Consider the following 13,622-nt stretch of genomic DNA (forward strand, 5'->3'; position numbering starts at 1 on the left):
AGTACATAATGTCACAATTTCAAAGCTATACGATACTACAGATAGCAAGTTAATTCTCACATCTCGGAAAATATTTGTAATGTTGTACTTCTTGTTGATGAAATTCGTGCTAATGTTGGGTTTTCTAGCTTGTGCCCAATATATTCGCATTCACTCCTTGAAGGAGAGGGCCCCTTGTCCCAGAATCGCCCAGAATGCACCGTGCGTCCCTTTTGAAGTAGCATGGGCAACGTTTCCCATCTTGTGACTGTTAGACTCCACTCTGTGAGGCACATCGATTTAAAGGTTGAACATGGTGAGATTGTAGACTCCTATATTGGTAGTGCGGTTTTAACTAGCTACATTACATGCTCATATTGTCTTTGAGGTTATTGTGTGTAGCAACGTTTGCTTGCTGGCTTACCAGGCAGCCCATAGAGAGAGCATTGCATTGCGGATTTTGTAGTCGACTTGAGCTGCATCAGATTTCCACAACGATTTTCCATTTTGCTACCAACCTTATTATAACGGCAAAATGAAACATTTGTTCACAAAAAATATTGTGTTATTTAACACTGTAAATTAAAGTTATTAGTGGTTTTGGGTGGATTATTCCTTTAAATCCTTTCTGTTGTCAATTGGCATTGTTAATGGATTAGGGCTGCCCCGAAAAAAATGAAAAAAGGTGACATTTTAAAATGTGTATTTTTCCATATAGACACACCCTATGTTTGAATAAAATCAACTATATGTAAGCTACTGAGCTTGTCTGATGCTTTAAGCGCTGCGATTAAAAATGAAGAAACACAAATGACTAAAGAGGGCGTTCCCAACCCCCCTCCTCCCGCTGCCGGCCGCTGCCGCTGGCCTCAGCAGAATCTGCCGCTACGCTCCTGAAGTTGCCGGTAATAGGCTACACCAGCGGTCTGTAACCTTTTCCACTTGGAGTGCCAAGTTATCCTAACATTTCTACTGATCTGCGTGCCAGTGATGATTTTCATATGCACATTTTGTGGAACAGTTTTAATTTAATTTATAATAAAGTCTTCATATCTCAAAATCATTGTCATGTGGTTAATCAAAATTCTATCCAAATGAAAATTATACAAATCTAAAACGTAACTTCTATTGCCATTGCCAATATGTAAAAGTAGCCAACCATTACATTTACATTTACATCATTTAGCAGACGCTCTTATCCAGAGCGACTTACAAATTGGTAAAGCCAACAAATAAAAACATTGCAGCCTACAGGTAGAAAATATCCTGATTTTTTTAAAATTAATTATCCTATAAATTACATTGGCTATGCATGGCCTGTCTGCAAGGAATTTGAAACATTGTATCAACTAGCAACATTGTATAAAATATTCTGGGCCCTCAGTTTCCTAGGCCAGTGAGCTCAGGATAAACAAACATATACTACTATAGGCTATTTGCGGAAGGGATAAGAAGTAATCAGGTAGGCCTATTTTATGACTTTTCCACCGGATCAGAGCATGACATATTTTTTCTCCCTTTCATGCTGAGTGGTAATCGAAAGGGAGAGTGCTAGAAAGATTTTTCAAATAGGCTATGTTGAGGAACTGTTGTCATTCTCAATGGATGTAAAAACAGACTTCCTGTACTTGCTGTTTTGAGGCGAATAAATAAATACTTTGAGAAGCTCCACAGTGATGGTGAGTTAAGACAGTCAGAAATAGTATCAGATCTCCAAATGGGCACTACATTTGCGCGCAGGCCAGGTAGACTAGTCCTACTTCTATATGCGTAATCAGGTGCGTGTTCTTACTCAAGATTGACAGGAGCACTCCAAACAAAAGACAATGAATACATTGAGAACTGGTAAATGGAATGAAATTAACCAAAAGTGTTTTCTCACAAGTGTAGCCTAGGTTGTGCGCTCTGCAAACAATGTGTCCGCTCCTACAATGACAATAGTAAGACTGTAATAATAATATATTGAATGCATTAACAGAAATTACTGTAACCAAACAAACATTGTATATTAGAAATTATGGTAATTAACGTTAAATATACTACTGGTGATACTGGTGTGCCATCCCCTCGGCCTCCGCAATAGATCAGTCCACTCAAACAGGCGTGAATCAGACAAGGTGTCTCCAGTGCCATAATTTTGTAAAATATATTTGCCACTGCTCAACAAAAAAAAATGTTGGTCGACCAACAGCCTATCGACCAAACAATCGACCAGTCGACTAAATGTATTCAGCCCTATAATGCATTATTCCACACTGTGATGATATCACAGATGGGGTCGGGCCACTTTGTGACCCTCTGGGTCACCGTAGAGTGCGTCTTGCCCCCAGCCAACTTCTCAGGGCAAAAGGACAGGGAGACATATTCCACGTGGGTGAGCTTGAACACAAGGTCACAGTCTACCTGAGATAAGCTACATGGTTGGAGGCGTAAACTTGAGTTCCAGCGTCTCACCGATATGTAGCCTACCAACATAGTTCAAGTCAAAGGAACAGGGTGTGTGTAAATTGCATTTAAATAGCTTACACAATTGGAATTTGCCTATTGATTACATGAACTTAGAGTAGGCTCATTTAAATGGAATTGACCCCCACCTTGCAAAGCAGCCTTGAGCTGGAGTTTTGTTGTGGTGTGATTTGAGTTACAGCACTCCACGGGGGAGACAATTTATTTGAATTGTTTACGCTGGTGATTCTGACATCCTGTCTGGGGCTATTGATGATCTGCTTTAGTCTGATCGATGACTGAAAGGGAGCAGACTTGTTGTTGGCTATGGGTTTGTTAGCCCATACGTAAAATTAATGCACGCATGAAAAGTCGCTTTGGATAAAAGCGTCTGCTAAATGGCTATTATTATTATTATTATTATTATTATTATTATTATTATTATTATTATTATTATTATTAGGTAGGGTGGGCTCTCTGGAACAGAGGCCAGTTGTAGACCTTAGCCTATAGACCATCAGTGTTTTTAAATCTAGACAACCATTGGCTTGGCCTTGCCCCCCAGTGAGAGGATGCTCTGAGCGGTCCCTGCATATTGAGTGGATGGCCCCTGTGGGCCACATTGACTTTAAGAGACTGGGGTCTGTCTGGCCTGAATTGAACACAATACTGGCCTCCGTCGCCTCCTGCCCCGGCCGGCCCCATACTGCACTCACTGTCTGTGTCCCAAATGGCATCCCATTCCCTATGGGCCCTGGTCAAAAGTAGTGCGCTACATAGGAGATAGGGTGCCATTTGGAACGCACACCCTGTTCTCACCCGGCCGACTACCCTGGCCTCAGGAAGAATAGTGCGTGCCACAGCAGAAGCTGCTCTCACTAACCCAGTTAGCTCTGAGGTATAGTCAATACAGTTTTAGTAGCTCAGAAGCCGTCGGTATACTACAGAATGCTGCTGCCATTGTTTTCATGAGTTGTCTTTTTCCTCCGAGTTGAAAGCGGGGCAGGCCTAGGGCTATTTCCTACAGACAGTGCTGCAAATGAAGTCTACTGTAGCGTGTGTTTTCAGGCAATTGTTTGGCATCTTCTTCATATCCAATTCATTGGGGCTTGTGTTGTCAAGCTGGTGGATGAAGAGGTCTACTTTTCAAAATGAGGTAATATAGCCTATGAAAGTAGTTGAGTCTGGCCTGTAAATCTCTTATCATATGGGTTATAGGAAGACTAGGGCTGGGCACTCCTCCCAGCAGTTTCCTGGAAGAAGACCCTCTTAAGGAACATGGATGACAGATGACTCATCTTAGTAGATACTACAGGGCCAGGTGTTTTTCACTGGTCAGGTCACATGATCAGGATATAGGCCTAGCCCAACATGTAAAGAATAGCAAACTACAGTTCAGCCCTGTCCGGAATCAGTATTGGCCGCGTACACAGATTTGCAGATGTTATCGCAGGTGCAGCGAAATGCTTGCTAAATTTACATTTACATTTTTGGTCATTTAGCAGACGCTCTTATCCAGAGCGAATGACTAAACTGTATGAACAGTATATGAATAGAAAAGGTGTGTACAGCAGTAGTTATACAGTGCATTCGGAACGTATTCAGACCTCTTGACTTTTTCCACATTTTGTTACCTTACAGCCTTATTCTAAATTTGATTAAATTACATTTTTCCCTCATCAATCTACACACAATACCCAATAATGACAAAGCAAAAACAGGTTTGTAGAAATGTTTGCAAATGTATTACAAATAAAGAAGTGAAAAATAAATTTACATAAGTATTCAGACCCTTTACTCAGTACTTTGTTGAAGCACCTTTGGCAGCGATTACAGCCTCGAGTCTTCTTGGGTATGATGCTACAAGCTTGGCACACCTGTATTTGGGGAGTTTCTCCCATTCTTCTCTGCAGATCCTCTCAAGCTCTGTCAGGTTGGATGGGAAGCGTCGCTGCACAGCTATTTTCAGGTCTCTCCAGAGATGTTAGATTGGGTTCAAGTCCGGGATCTGGCTGGGCCACTCAAGGACATTCAGAGACTTGTCCCGAAGCCACCCCTGCGTTGTCTTGGCTGTGTGCTTAGGGTCGTTGTCCTGTTGGAAAGTGAACCTTCGCCCCAGTCTGAGGTCCTGAGCGCTCTGGAGCAGGTTTTCATCAAGGATCTCTCTGTACTTTGCTCCGTTCATCTTTCCCTCGATCCTGACTAGTCTCCCCTTCCCTGCCGTTGAAAAACATCCCCACAGCATGATGCTGCCACCATCATGCTTCACCGTAGGGATGGTGCCAGGATTCCTCCAGACGTGACGCTTGGCATTCAGGCCAAAGAGTTCAATCTTGGTTTCATCAGACCAGATAATCTTGTTTCTCATGGTCTGAGAGTCTTTAGGTGCCTTTTTGGCAAACTCGAAGCGGGCTGTCGTGCCTTTTACTGAGGAGGGGCTTCCGTCTGGCCACTACCATAAAGGCCTGATTGGTGGAGTGCTGCAGAGATGGTTGTCCTTCTGGAAGGTTCACCCATCTCCACAGAAGAACTCTGGAGCTCTGTCAGAGTGACCATCGTGTTCTTGGTCACTTCCCTGACCAAGGTCCTTCTCCCCCGATTGCTCAGTTTGGCCGGGCGGCCAGCCCTAGGAAGAGTCTTGGTGGTTCCAAACTTCTTCCATTTAAGAGTGGTGGAGGCCACTCTGTTCTTGGGGAACTTCAATGCTGCAGACATTTTTGGTTCCCTTCACCAGATTCCTGTCTCGGAGCTCTACGGACAATTCCTTCGACTTCATGGTTTGGTTTTTGCTCTGACATGCACTGTCAACTGTGGGACCTTATATAGACAGGTGTGTGCCTTTCAAAATCATGTCCAATCAATTGAATTTACCACAGGTGGACTCTAATCAAGTTGTAGAAACATCTCAAGGATGATATATGGAAACAGGATGCACCTGAGCTCAATTTCGAGTCTCATCGCAAAGGATCTGAATACTTATGTAAATAAGATATTTCTGTTTTTTATTTGTAATACTTTAGCAAAAATGTCTAAACCTGTTCTCACATTATCATAATGGGTATTGTGTGTAGATTAATGAGATAAAAATATATATATATTTCAGAATAAGGCTGTAATGTAACAATGTGGAAAAAGTCAAGGGGTCTGAATACTTTCTGAATGCACTGTGTAGGATGAGCCATGACTAGAATACAGTGTGTATATATACATTGAACAAAAATATAAACTGAATGCACTGTGTAGGATGAGCCATGACTAGAATACAGTGTGTATATATACATTGAACAAAAATATAAACGCAAGCATTTCAAAGAAGGAAATTACCGCATTATCATGAGGTGATGGCTGCAGATGAATGTCACGATAATGGGCCTCAGGACGATATCTCTGCATTCACATTGCTATCGATAAAATGCAATTGTGTTCCTTGTCTGTAGCTTATGCCTGCCCACACCATAACCCCACGGCACCATGGGGCACTCTGTTCACAATGTTGACATCAGCAAACCGCTCATCCACACGACGCCATACACGTCTGCCATCTGACCGGTACAGTTGAATCCGGGATTCATCCGTGAAGAGCACACTTCTCCAGCGTGCCGGTGGCCATCGTAGGTGAGCATTTACCCTCTGAAGTCGGTTACGACGCCGAACTGCAGTCTGGTCAAGATCCTGATGAGGACGACGAGCACGCAGATGAGCTTCACTGAGATGGTTTCTGACAGTTTGCTCATAAAGTTTTAGTTGTGCAAACCTACAGTTTCATCAGCTGTCCGGGTGGCTGTTCTTAGAAGATCCTGCATGAGAAGATGCCGGATGTGGAGGTCCTGGGCTGGTGTGGTGACACGTGGTCTGCGGTTTTGAGGCCGGTTGGATGTACTGCCAAATTCTCTAAAACGACGTTGGAGGCGGTTTATGGTAGAGAAATGAACATTACATTTTCTTGCAACAGCTCTGGTGGACATTCTTGCAGTGAGCATGCCAATTGCACGCTCCCTCAAAACTTGAGACCTCTATGTCATTGTGGTTTGTGACAAAACTGCACATTTTTAGAGTGGCCTTTTATTTTCCCCAGCATAAGGTGCACCTGTGAAATGACCATGCTGTTTAGTCAGCTTCTTATATGCCACACCTGTCAGGTGGATGGATTATCTTGGCAAAGGAGAAATGCTCACTAACAGGGATGTAAACAAATTTGTGCGTAACATTTGAGAGAAGTAAGCTTTTTTTTTTGTGTGCATGTGATCATTTCTAGGATATTTTATTTCAGCTCATGAAAATGGGACCAATACGTTACATACTGAGTTTTTTAAATTTTTGTTCAGTATACATAAAGTGGGTAAAACAGTATGTACACTTTTTAAAAGTGACCAGTGTTCAATGACTAGAATACAGTATATACACTGAGTATACCAAACATTAGGAACACCTTCATTACATTGAGTTGGTACCGGACAACAGTTGATGCATCAATTCAGGCTACAAGTGTAGGCCTAATGACAATCTCAGAATGTCATTACAATACATGTAGGAGTTTTGTAACAGATGTCTCTTCCCAATCATCAAATTGCGGGTGCACAGTGCGCTGTTAGATGCTGAAATTATTTTGTGAGTGGAAGAATATGTGCCGGTAGCCTACAGGACAGCCTTTGTTAAGTGATTGTTTGACAATCAGATGAAAACATCATGACTCGGTTGTGTTTATGCCACATTAGAAGGCATAGGAGGCGTGTCCATAAGGCTAGGAGAAGCTTTCCCTAAAGTAAATTGAATGGCCAAAATTATATAGCCTAATTAGCTTCCTCCTGTATATACAGAAATAAATAAAATCATAAAAAATAGGCTACTACACCAGAAAGCATGATTTGGCCACAGAGGATCATTAGCTTGTTTTAAATCGCATTGCCTACTGTCGGAAGGGCCTGCAATTTGGCAGCGCGTTCTGCAAATACCGGTAAGAAATTAAATCTACTTTCACCCCTGGTGAAACCTTAATGTTTTACTTAATATTGTGAGGCATGTCTTACCTTGCTTCAAAGCAGCAGAGTCTAAATCCTTTTCTATAACAGAACGACAAGCTGACCAATAGAATAGATCAACTTTCCTATGGGGGAGAGCATATTGACAGGCTAGTGATGTTGTTCGTTACTCATCTTGTTGGCTGAGGAAAAGTAAATGTGGACAGTTATTCTAACATCTTCAAATTCCGCGTCGGAATTCGGTAAGAAGGACTTACACCGTTGCATACTCGAGTTGCATATTCTGTTAAGATAAATCACATTTAGATTATGGTAATTCATGTCATTCTGAGCACCGTGGGTGGACGCCCTTATCAAGTTTATGCACCCAATGCATATGGGTCCGGTAAATTTCTCAAATGTCCGGCACCACATTTTCCTAACGAAAAACTCTGGTTGACTCCCTCAACATGTTCTTAGTGATTTCCCTTTGTTTGAAGTAGGAGTATAGACTTCCAGACAGACAGTCAGATTTTTCTGGCCAGATAAACTCTCCCAGGAAGTGTTAGCAAAAAGAGGAGCCCAGGCTGGCACGGCTCTGATGTGTTGTTCCTTATGGTTTAAACCCTTCTGCACACATTCAGGAGGCCTACATTACACACCCCTCCCTTAGTCTCTCCCCGTTCCAGCGTTGTCTTGTTTTTACTTTCCCTGACTCTTGTAGTGGGTTTTCTGCATGATCCCTCTATTTAACGATTTAAGACATGATTTTGTGTACACAGCACACACCATGACTCACTCACACATTCTGTGACTGGCTTAGCAAACACCCTCTGATTTCCGCAAAGACAAAACCCAGAGGTTCAATGTTAAAATGAATTGGTCCCTCAGCAGTCTCACCTAACTAACAGTTGCTGTTATGCTGCCACACACATCTGTGTGTGTACACGTGCGTGGGCACTTCCTCTTGCCTGAAGCCACGGAGGCATGTGCTCCACCTGTTAATGCTAGTTGCCCAGGGGCTCAATAGCTCCTCTGTCCTGCCACACCAGATGGCTACATGGAGGTTTCCACATGCATTCTTCAGGCGATCTGCTCTTAATGTTTGAACAGCTGTGATTGCTATGACTATTTTAAGGACATTGTGTGTCAGTGAGTGTTTGTGTCAGTCTGGATTAAAAGTGTCAATTTGATAGGAAGCGTTTTTTTTTTTTTTTTAAACGACGGCCTACTGTACATTCCTCAATGAAAAATAGATGTTTCCACGTGCCCTTGGTCTGGTTCGCTTAGAGCGGAGTTGATACAAACAAATGTAGAAAGGTTCCTTTTATTTCGTAGATAAGCAGCCAAAGGCTTGTCTTTAAAGAGTGTTGTGCTCCCTGATAAAGAATGGCTGTGCGTGTCGCCTTGTTTGTTTTTGCCTCGTGTTTTATTGTGGAAAAGGGTTGTTTGACCGTAATCTGGTAATCCATACAAATCCTCCAGTGTTTGCTTGATTGAGACCTTTGGTCAACCCTGACTGAGGGCCCGTGTGCCCAAACATTTGCTCAGTCATTCAATACATATCTGGGAGTATTAGGTCTATAGTGTAGGCGTAACTTACAGTTCCTGCTTTAGAGTAGGGAGACCTTCTGGTAAACCAACCACAGTGACCAGACCTGAGCTGGTAAACCAACCACAGTGACCAGACCTGAGCTGGTAAACCAACCACAGTGACCAGACCTGAGCTGGTAAACCAACCACCGTGACCAGACCTGAGCTGCATTTTCAATTGCTTGCCCTACATTCTAAACCAGCCTGTGTTGCCTTGCCTCTGTGTGTGGTGAGATGTTTGTCTGAACCAGTTGTCTTGTCTCCTCCAGGACTTGCACACTATTTACTGTCACTTCTACCACATGGATGTCCTGTCCCACCTCAGGGAGCACCAGCTCAGGTCAGATTGAACCCCGTTCACCCATTACACCAACCACTCACCCTCCATACACCAGGGCCTCTATTCATAAAGCATCTCAGAGTAGGAGTGCTGATCTAGGATCAGGTTGTCCTTTTTAAAACCTAACGAATTAGATTAGACTATGCTATGGACAGGGGTGGACCTGATTTCTAGATCAGCACTCCTATTATGATGAGGTTTTTATGAATACAGGCCCAGGAGTGGGAGCTACAACTAGTGTCTACGAGTCATCCACATGGCCCTTCCAGTACAATCTCCTGTACATACATAGGACAGAGATGACTAACACACACTGGAGCCGGTGTGGAGGGAGACTGGCCCTGACATTCACCACAGCCATTCCACATCACAAACTCAGATATGAGAGCTGTCAGTCTGGTTGTGATTGTGACTGAACTGATGTCTTCTAATAATGGATGAAACTGATCATGTATGGACTGATGATATATCAAATTGATCATTTATGATCTGATCGTGTCTGAAACTTGTTTTGTTGTTGTGCAGGTCAATGTGTACCTCAGCCAGGTACGAGAGACACGAAGCTAACCACGTCCTGTTCTAGTAAGTTCACGCGCACACACACACACACACACACACACACACACACACACACACACACACACACACACACACACAGGAAACCCTAAACGTCTGCTTGGCTTCTCTTGCAGAACACTGTTTTTTTCTCTTCTGTCTGTCTGCAGTATGGTTTCCTTGTCATGTTGCTGTTGTGTTCTCTGTGTTTACCATTGTTACTACCAAAGACTCCTCACATCAAATAATTCATCTGTGTCAGGACATGACAGCAGACTGTAATCTCTTTAGTCTGGAGAGAAAGTCATAACGGCCTCTCTTCTGCTCTACTGCAAAGAGTTAGGCTGTGTTATAGAGAGGGAGATGGAGAGAGAGGGGAGGAAAGGGAGAGAGAGGGGGGGAAGGGGGAGAGGCAGGAATGGAGAGAGGGAGGGGAGGGAGGGAGCGAGGGAGGGAGAGAGGGAGGCAGGTAAACTCTTCATATCCAGCATTGTGTTGATGTACAGTACATTAAGAAAGTATTCTGACCCCTTGACTTTTTCCACATTTTGTTATGTTACAGCCGTATTCTATTTAAAAAATTTTTTTTTACCTCAATCAACATATATGTATTCAAAAAAAAAAAAAAAGGATACCTTATTTACATAAGTATTCAGACCCTTTGCAATGAGACTCAAAATTGAGCGCAGGTGCATCCTGTTTCCATTGATCATCCTTGAGATGTTTCTACAACTTGATTGGAGTACACCTGTGCTAAATTCTATCGATTGGACATCATTTGGAAAGGCACGCACCTTTCTTTATAAGGTGCGTGCCTTTGACACTGCATGTCAGAGCCAAAACCAAGCCATGAGGTCGAAGGAATTGTCCGTAGAGCTCCGAGACAGGATTGTGTCAAGGCACAGATCTGGGGAAGGGTACCAACATTTCTGCAGCATTGAAGGTCCCCAAGAACACAGTGGCCTCCATCATCCTTAAATGGAAGAAGTTTGGAAACACCAAGACACTTTCTAGAGCTGGCCGCCCGGCCAAACTGAGCAATCGGGGGAGAAGGGCCTTGGTCAGGGAGGTGACCAAGAACCCGATGGTCACTCTGACAGAGCTCCAGAGTTCCTCTGTGGAGATGGGAGAACCTTCCATTACGACAACCATCTCTGCAGCACTACACCGAACAGGCCTTTATGGTGGAGTGGACAGACGGAAGCCACTCCTCAGTAAAAGGCTCAGGAGTGGCCAAAGTCCGGACTTGAATCCGAGCGAACATCTCTGGAGAGACCTGAAAATAGCTGTGCAGCGACGCTCCCCATCCAACCTGACAGAGCTTGAGAGGATCTGCAGAGAAGAATGGGAGAAACCCCCCAAATCCAGGTGTGCCAAGCTTGTAGCGTCATACCCAAGAAGACTCAAGGCTGTAATAGCTGCCAAAGGTGCTTCAACAAAGTACTGAGTAAAGGGTCTGAATACTTATGTAAATGTGATATTTCAGTTCTGTTTTTTGCAAACATTTCTAACAACCTGTTTTTGCTTTGTCATTATGGGGTGTTGTGTATAGATTGATGAGGAAAAAAACAAAATGTGGAAAAAGTCAATATCTGAATACTTTTCAAATGCACTGTAGTACTCCTTTCATTGGAATCACATTAGACTCACAGTAGTTTAATTTATGATTGGAAAAACCATGCTCACACACACACCCTTTCCCCAGTCAGGACCATGCTCAGACAACGTAGGAATCACTCTGCCTGGTCCAATTAGGCACAGAGAGCATTGAACACAGGCATTATAATACATACTTGGAGGTGTTAAACAGCATATGAAAACAATCAGGATTCCTCATGAATCACTAATGCGATTTAATAATTTCCACCTCAAGCCCATGTGAACCTGCTAATGTATTTGGTTTATGCGTTAGGCAACCCACATACAGTGCATTCGGAAAGTATTCAGACCACCTTTTTCCCCCTCATCAATCTACACACAATACCCCATAATGACAAAGCTCAAACAGGCTTTTAGAAATGTTTGCAAATGTATTTAAAATGAAAACTGAAATATCACATTGTTCACAACATTTTGAGAAATAAGCTTTTTGTGTGTATGGAAAATGTTCACATGTTGCGTTTTTATATTTTTGTTCAGTGTTTTTAGCTATTAAATGATTTGGTCAAACAGCAAAGTACATTATCTTCATAAATCCTCTAATGTACCTGTTTGGCTGTGGCCTGCTTCAGTGATAATAAGTGAGCCACTTTACTGCCTTTCACACTTCGCTCTTGTGGATTCAGGGCCCTGTTCCTTTAAAGTATAATGCACTTGATGTCACCATGCAGATGTGTCCATAAACAGCACTATGTAGACTAACACAATGTCCCTTGTTATCTTGTCTCCATCTACAGCCCAGACAGCATCTCCACATGCTGGTACACCCTCCTCTCCGGTTCAGTTTTTGTCAAGGACCACATGTACTTGGCCAGATGCTGGTAGGTTCAATCTATGTTCCATTGATCAGCACACAGCCTCTTCACCAGGGTTGGGGAGTAAAGTATTACATGTAACCGAATTACAAAAATACAAACTGTAATCCGTTACCAGCTAAAATATTGTAATCAGATTAGAAATACTTTTGAAAAACTAGATGATTACTTTTACATTCAGAAAGGATGTTTGATATTTTTTTGGGGGACACCTTTATGTTTTCTCAATGACATTCAAATCCACATTTGAAAAAAGGCGCAAGTTTAAGTTTTGCCACCTGAGCGAGTCTGACCACAAGTCAGAGACCACTATGATGACATACCAAATGCGTTAGATGGATCGCGGGAAAAGAGCAGGAACAGGCTTTTGTATGCTACAGTCCAAGCTATGTCTTCCAATGGTGCGACTGCTGTCGGCATCCAAAGTTTATCCAACTTGAATAAACGCTTGGAGGTAAGGATGACAGCAGTAGTGTAGCCTACGGGTGATACAGATATCACTTATTATTGATATCTACATTCCGCAATGATGTGAATCACACTGCTGCTCTCTCTTTTAGCTATTTGCGCCTTACGGGTTGCGACTGTTGTGGATGGCTGTGTGTTTTAACCCAATAATGGTTGAATTTTAAGCTGCCTATCAACAATAGTTTTTTTGCTCTTGCAACAACTGCGTAGTGCGGATCCCAGCCAACAAAAATGTAAACAATAGGCCTAAAGCAAATTCAGCATATGGCATTCATTTTTCACACGCAAACAGCACTTTTCGGTAGTGCTCAAAGCAAGCCATTTCATGAGAGCAGCATTTATTTTTCAACTCAAAACAATTAGCCGAATCAGTCCTCCATGACAAGAAAGTCATAAACAACAGAGTAGGCTAATAAGTCCTTCGTTTTTGGGTTATACTCAGGTAAAACTATTTGGCTAATCTATTTTTCCGTATTTCCAAGTCCTATTATTGAATATCAAGGGATATTAAATTAATTGGAATGACTGGAAATCTGACAGACTCTGTTTTTTTAATGTGAAGATATAGCCTAATCGTATTATTACCGGTAGTAGAAAGCAATGGCTTAGAAGAAGCCTACATAACCAACCCATAAAGGAAAATGTATCATCCATTTATGGCCAGCTATGTAAACTCGAACATTGATTTATTCTGCAATAGATGTCGTTCAATTGGTAATAAACATTTTTGTCTTCTAATGCCTCTTAAACTGAAACTAATCAGATTACGTTACTGAGCTGGGGTAATCCAAAAGTTACATTACTGATTAC

At 42.5% G+C, this 13,622-nt stretch overlaps 1 protein-coding gene across 1 annotated transcript in view; it reads left to right on the plus strand.

Moving 5' to 3' along the window:
- Positions 1–2,251: 2,251 nt before the first annotated feature.
- LOC311142612 (rap guanine nucleotide exchange factor 6-like) overlaps positions 2,252–13,622 on the plus strand; it is a gene marked incomplete at both ends in the record, with an annotated part of 41,824 nt that continues 30,453 nt past the window's right edge. Inside the window, 4 exons of the mRNA XM_084178275.1 lie at positions 2,252–2,353; positions 9,245–9,315; positions 9,841–9,897; positions 12,267–12,350. Coding sequence (XP_084034401.1) covers positions 2,252–2,353; positions 9,245–9,315; positions 9,841–9,897; positions 12,267–12,350 — 314 coding nt within the window. The remainder of the gene's footprint in view (positions 2,354–9,244; positions 9,316–9,840; positions 9,898–12,266; positions 12,351–13,622) is intronic.

Source organism: Coregonus lavaretus (assembly GCF_964263955.1).
Source record: "Coregonus lavaretus genome assembly, chromosome: 15".
In the NCBI taxonomy this organism is placed as follows: domain Eukaryota; kingdom Metazoa; phylum Chordata; class Actinopteri; order Salmoniformes; family Salmonidae; genus Coregonus; species Coregonus lavaretus.